Here is a 6,447-nt window from a genome sequence, read left to right as displayed (position 1 = left end):
GTGCAACGCAAACGCAGCTGCTGGGCCTGATGGCGGCGACATGTTACGCCGCCCATTTCTGTACCGGTCCCACCACCATTGCTCTTTTTGTGCACGGTGTGGACATTGCACACACATCAACCATTTTGTTTGTGTGTTGCTTTGAAAATCGCGCTGCCATCGCTCGGCTGTCGCAATAGATTGGGAGGTGTTTTGTGGGGTACAATTGAAGACGTTACTAGTATTCACGACAGATTCGTGTATGCAAATGGTACACGAAAGCTCACATGCGCATGCTAGGCAAATTGTGTCAATGGTCGCCGTTCGTAACAATCAAAAATACAATGAAACAGTGAAAGATGAAAGAGGTCATTAGTGAAAGACGTGAAGGTGACAACTAGCTAGAAAAAAAAATCAACGAGAAAAAAAAAGATTTCATCTTTGCCGCAGTCGGTAGGATTCGAACCTACGCTCCCAGAGGGAATCTGATTTCTAGTCAGACGCCTTAACCGCTCGGCCACGACTGCTTCTTGTGAGAGGAGGCGATTATAGTCGTATAAGAATCGAAACGTCCAACAGACTTGTTCCCTTTGGTGCCAAAACCGGTTCTACTCTTCGTTTCCTCTGTCATCATCATCCTACCAGTTCCGTTGCACTGCTGCCGCCCTGAAGTGCATTTGCTGCTGTGCAACAGATCGTACGTTTCAGTCGTCGTATAAAAAAAGAAAAGTAAAACCCTTTTACGATCGCAACTGAATCCCCACCACACGCGTGCATTCACACTGCACCGAATGCACTTTAGCAGCAAGCAGTCCGCCTTCCTACGGCCGTCGCCCCTCGCAAGCCCTCGCACGGTGCAATTGCACTTTAGTTCTTAGCTAGTACAGACGTACCGCCGCGATCGCCTGATCTCTTGGTAGAAATGTTGCCGAAACATAATATTCTCGCGGTTACCCAACCACCCACGGTGAAGGGTGTTTCCGCAGGAAGCTAGTTTTAATCGTCGCTTAAGGGACTATTAGAACCTCCTCGTTCCCTTCCTTTCCGCGCCCTCTTCCTCCGCTGCGGCCTGCGACTGCGATAGTTGTGCGCATCGCGATAGTGCACTTGCACACTACCTCCTGCATCGCATTGGTGCATAGTGGGTTCGCGACTCGTGTGGTCGCAACTATCGCGCGCGTAAGCCATCGCGCTATACGCAGATGCAATTGGCAACCCTTTTTGCTGCATCTTGCCCGAGCGCAATGTGTGTGCGTGTGTCTGTTTTACGACACCGTAGTAGGGCCCTACCCGAGCCGTTACGAAGGCAATTACGACCCTTCGCGTAACGACCAAGGGCCGCTGGTAAAGGCGAACGATGGAGAATGTAGTTCGAAATAATAAGTGAGAATGCATTTGAGAAGCATCGTTAAAGGGAAAACTCACCCCTCAAGATGCATCGCGCCAAAGTGCATCATCATCGTTTTCGCGCAGGGGCTGTCAACTTTTCTGCTTGACGAGCATTTGAGTCAATATTTTTGGAAGTTTCTTCACACGATGGTGCTTTCGGTAGTTAAGGGAGGATAGTGAAAAGAATGTAAATTATCATTAATTGGTGCTTTTTCAGCAAAACGAATTCATTTAACAGCCCTTTAAATAGCTGGTGCGCCTAATTTCCTCAACGTTTTTCATCTTTTTGAACATTCTTTTCTAGCTTATTCTACAATAGCTCCCATATTTATTATAAACAAGTATCATAACAAATTATCTCACTTTTATGAATTCGTCATTTTGCTTTTCTAAACAATAAATAGCCCCTCCCACCTTCGCAACGCAGAGTTGCCGATCCCTGCGTACGGTGTGTCGATGTGTGCGTGGGGCAGATTGCCGCCTGGTACCAACCGCTCAGCCGTGAGAGGTGACGGGCGCACGAAGCCGCCGGTTCCCATGGCGAATCACGACGAATTCACTCGCCGGTACCGAGAGATGAGTTTCGCGCGTAAATTTCACAGGGCTGTGCCAGGGTCGCATGCGCTTTGCAGGGCGTTTCGGTACCTTCGGTGCAGTTCGCGCACCGGTCGTGGCCGCTTCGGGCAGCCGAGCGGCGCCGAGCGCGATGGCGCTGTCACGTTTTCATCACGTCATGGCGAACTTCGTACCGGGCGCGCAGGGGTTCGGACGGGCGGTCCGCTGAGACGCGATGACTGGCCGCCATGGTTGCGCCAGTCAAGTTCAGTGTCACGCCGCACCATATCGCTGCGGCGGCCAATGGTGAAACATCGCAGCCCCATGGTCGCCGTGGCCTCAATTCGCTGTCAGGGTTCGGTGTCAGGGACTCGCCGTTGTTGCTGTTGTTGCTGCTGTTGGTGGGAACGGCTTATTTCACTTTCGTTTTCTTGTTCCTACCTTTTTGAGACTGCGACCAGGGCAGCAGACCGCGCAGCAGTGGCCGGGACGGGATAACACTGACGGCGGTCGTGGCCGTGCGCGCACACGTCGTCAATGACATGGCAATGTCCTTGGATGAATCTGCACCAGGGAGACATGCGCAGAGCAGGGCGCTTTCGGTCGAGAGGGCAATCAACCCTGCTCGCTGCCAGCGTATCGAGCACACACATTCGCTCTGTACGGGGTGGTATGAGTGTGTGTGTGTGTAACCGTGCGTAGCAACGAGAAGTTACACGACCACCGCTGTAACGTTGTATGGGACAGGGCGAATGGGCGATTGGGCGAAGAGTTACAGTCGATCTACCAGCGTTGCTGTGGTGACTGGTGTTGTTCTATCCACCTAGTTGGAGGCGCATGACTTTCGCATGATAGATTGGAGGGCGTACGAAAAGGAGAAAATGTTTTAAATTATATTTCATGATAATTGTTCGAAAATATTAGGTTGTTTACCCTTGTGTACAGTTTTTAAATGCGCAAAAGCGGTGTTGCTGTGCTGTCAACTATTTAATTGAATAATTTGCATCAATTGAACATGTTTCATACGATTTTGCATGAAACCGATACTATAGTACAGAAATACACTCTTCATTAGGGACGCAGGCGCATGCCAAATATTTGTTCGGCCGTTCGAGCGCCACCGCGTGTCCCCGTGCTCTGTTGCACCGAGGGGCTGGTAATATGATGTTAATATCGTCGTTATGCGCATGGGGAACAACAGGCACACAACAATTGACACTAATGAGGATGCACATTTGGGTGGGCGTTTTTATAATCGTCAATTGGCCTGCTGCTAATTGATTGCGCTTGTACCTCCTCCGGTCGCTGTTTTGGCGCGCACGGTGTCCTCTTTCGCCCGAACCTGCAAAAAACAAACAAAACGCATCCGTCGGCGGTGTCCTGTTGCACCGCTAGTATGCAATCTTGGTACCGATGTCGCAGTGCGAAGAAGTGCGCGATCGCGGTCTTGCCGAAGCGAAGCAGTCCCGGCGTTCGAGCGCTTCTTGGAGATGTGTGTCACCGCCTCCCTGGGCACGAAGACACACGCGAGGGCTTTTCTTAGTGGAGCAGCGGTTTCGCTGTTTGTCGAAAGGGCCTGCCCTGCCAACAAAGTTGCGCCGACGCTCGCTCGCTCACTCGCTTGCTCGTTTGCGCGTGTTGCGCGCGTTCGTGAACCACATGTTCAATTTCGAAATCGTCTTCCGCGGCCAGCATGCGCCCCAGGAGGCAGCTGCCGGGTGTTTGAAATACGCGCGTAACAAACGCAGTGTGTGCCAGTGTGGAGAGATTGTACACCCCGCCAGACATACTGTGCTTCGTTCCCACCGACGAGGACCGACGCGTGTTGGTTGTGTTTGCTCTGCGCGCTCATGCGCCTCCCGGCAACATTTGTATGCAAATTATGATAGAATTAGAATAGGGCTTCAGAACGCGGGGAGATTTGATCTGCCTCGTTGCTCGAATCATCGCCGTTGGTCAGTCACAGTGGGACACACGACGCGGCATTAGTGGTCAGAACGGATCTTTGGAAACCCTTTTTGTCTTTTGGAATTGATTTGCATGCATACACAGGGAACATTAACAACATTATATTATGGATGGGTCCTTCTCGACCCTGAGTATGGGCAACATCGTGACATTGTAGAACAAAATCAAATTCTATCCGAACCGAACCTCGAAAGCAATCTTTTCCCAGTGTGTCTTACAAAATAGTTAGAACTAGACACACACACAAACGATTGCGCGGACATGCTCCTCCTCGGGGCCTACTCTCTTGTTACTTCGGTTCATATTTTTGCTGGAAAAATGGGTCCATCCCCTCGGCGTAGCCAGCACAACTGGGACTCCGAGATGTCGATCTGCTGGCTCAAACCGACGATTGCGGCGCCACCACCCTCTGTCACCCTGCCCCACGTCCCCAGGCCCGCACCAAAAAACCAACTCGCTCGCAGGTAACCTTCTCCAGGGTCTGCGCTGTTGTGCCAAGATTCGCTCTTTTTCGACCGGATTCGACTAAATCTTTCCGGATTCGATCCGCTCGCGTAGTACCGCACTGGCTGGACAGGGCGCGGATTCTTCCCGTCCCTTTCTCGAATCCCGAATCGAGTTGCTTCCCAGCTGCCAGCTGCCCAGAAACTCTTCGCACCACACGACTCCTGGTTGCGCTTCGACTCGATAAAAGAACAGCACACGTCGGCACTGGGCACTGTCGCGCCCACGGCACCTGCCCTGTATCTGGCAAGAAGCGCGCGCGTCCTGTGTGCGGCCTCCGCGGTCCGATGCTGGCGTCCTAGTGCCCTGGTAGCGGTACCCCATGAAGACAATAGTTTTTGGACAACTCGTGTGCCCGCGCCCGGGCGCTCTGCCAAACGGCGGCCATTACTCGAATCGGCCTGCGGGTGGGTGCGAGTGTGGCGGCGGTGATGGTGGTCGTCGCTCGCTTTTCGGAATCGATTCGGATCGAGTCGAATAAGTACGAAAAATTTCACAAATCATACCCGGCTGGCATGGCAAGGTGTAGGTGGCCATCTACGCCAACACGGCACTGCGCATGCGCACAACCATCTCCGGCTACGCGTCATTCCCTTACCGTTCTTAAGCGCAGCAGTGGAAACGTGTTGCATTCCGCGCGGTGGGTGCTTTCGAACGAATCCTGTGGTCCGGATAGAAATGACCGAATTGCACGTGGTATTGGGGCCGAAAACATGCTTTATTGAGGCTGCTCCTCCTTCTCCTCCTCCCGTGGCCCCATCTTCAAATGCTGCTCAATCCAGTCGACGAAGTAGGCAACGCCGGTGAAGATGTTGGGCCGCCAGGGAGATGCGCACGGGTACGGTCCCCAGGAAACTAGTCCAATCAGAACGGGTTCCTCGCTGGCACGCGTACCGTTCATCGTGACTAACGGGCCACCGGAGTCGGCGGAGCAGGATGATTTAGATCCATCCTCGGGCCCGGCACACACGTTCGTATCCGCTAGATGGCTCACGTCGTACCACAGCTGCCGACATTCGTCGTAGTCCACCAGAGGCAGTACCACTTTCTGCAAGACGAAAACGATTGCTATGAGATGCTGTTTGGACGTACGGGATGGGGTAACAAGTTCTTACTCGTAGCTTGTCCGGATATTCTGGCACTATGGCGGGGGTCGTCGATCCCCAACCACTGACCAGAGCGCTTCCCTGGAATGTCTCGTTCAGCGCGGGCAATCGGATTGCTTTAACGGTATCTCCCAGCACGAACGGTTCGACGACACGAATCAGTGCAATGTCGTACGGACACACCGTCCCACAGTACCGTTCGTGTGTGATAATGCGCTCAATCTTCCGCCGCTGGTTTACCTCCCCCCGGTTCAGAATGTCATGCGCTCCGGCCACTACCTCTATGTATCCGTCCGCCGTGTAGGACGTCTTACAGTGTGCCGCCGTCAGTATCCAGCTGTCGGTCAGTACGGCACCACCGCAGAAGTGCATCGGCGGTATGGTATCATTGCTGTAATTCCACTGCAGCGACACCTGATAAGGGAGCTCGTGGGGTGCCGTTTCCTCTCCACCGATGATTCTATTCACTGCAGAAACGATCGGTGAGTTGGTGGAAGATGCATGTTTAATGTTAGATTACCTGTTGCAGCTAGTACGGGTGACCACACGAAGGCAAAAGTGCACAGAAAGGGAAGATTCATGGCAAAAATGGATACACTCTGCGATGCACAGCACGACCGGCAACGGACTGGTGCGGTTCAATTGCGCTATTTTGCTATTTATATCAGCATGAAGTGGCCAACTAACCCACTGGATTAGGCTGAGATCTAGCTCTTGTCGCTAATCTACCGTTACGTCGTGTAAAAAGTAACTGTTGGCATCATTCCATCGAAAGAAATATAAATTACCCGATTTCAAAATAACATTTCAGTTGTCTTAAATGAATCCCCTGAAAAGAACTCGAATTTGAATTCAAATTGTGTGTTGCCTTATTTGTCTAAAACACCTCACATTGGGTCCAAGAAAAGTCAAAGAAACCAAACCGCCTCTTGGGGGATTGGAAGGC

At 52.1% G+C, this 6,447-nt stretch overlaps 1 protein-coding gene and 1 non-coding gene across 2 annotated transcripts; both read right to left on the bottom strand.

Annotated features, from left to right (window-relative positions):
• Positions 1 to 424: 424 nt before the first annotated feature.
• Trnas-aga (transfer RNA serine (anticodon AGA)) lies at positions 425 to 506 on the bottom strand. The gene has a single exon. It is a non-coding gene; the product is annotated as a tRNA-Ser (tRNA).
• Positions 507 to 5,092: 4,586 nt separating this feature from the next.
• On the bottom strand, positions 5,093 to 6,149 carry LOC120951930 (trypsin-1-like). The gene is made up of 3 exons (XM_040370941.2): positions 6,022 to 6,149; positions 5,511 to 5,968; positions 5,093 to 5,443 (listed from the first exon to the last, which is right to left on the bottom strand). Exons 1-3 carry the CDS (start codon positions 6,080 to 6,082, stop codon positions 5,114 to 5,116), a joined length of 849 nt encoding a protein of 282 aa, XP_040226875.2. The 5' UTR covers positions 6,083 to 6,149; the 3' UTR covers positions 5,093 to 5,113.
• Between the last annotated feature and the right edge of the window lie 298 nt (positions 6,150 to 6,447).

The sequence above is a fragment of the Anopheles coluzzii genome, chromosome 2 (assembly GCF_943734685.1).
Source record: "Anopheles coluzzii chromosome 2, AcolN3, whole genome shotgun sequence".
Classification (NCBI taxonomy): Eukaryota; Metazoa; Arthropoda; class Insecta; order Diptera; family Culicidae; genus Anopheles; species Anopheles coluzzii.
Note: the sequence above shows the minus strand (reverse complement) of the source record. Positions and strands in the feature narration are given on the sequence as shown.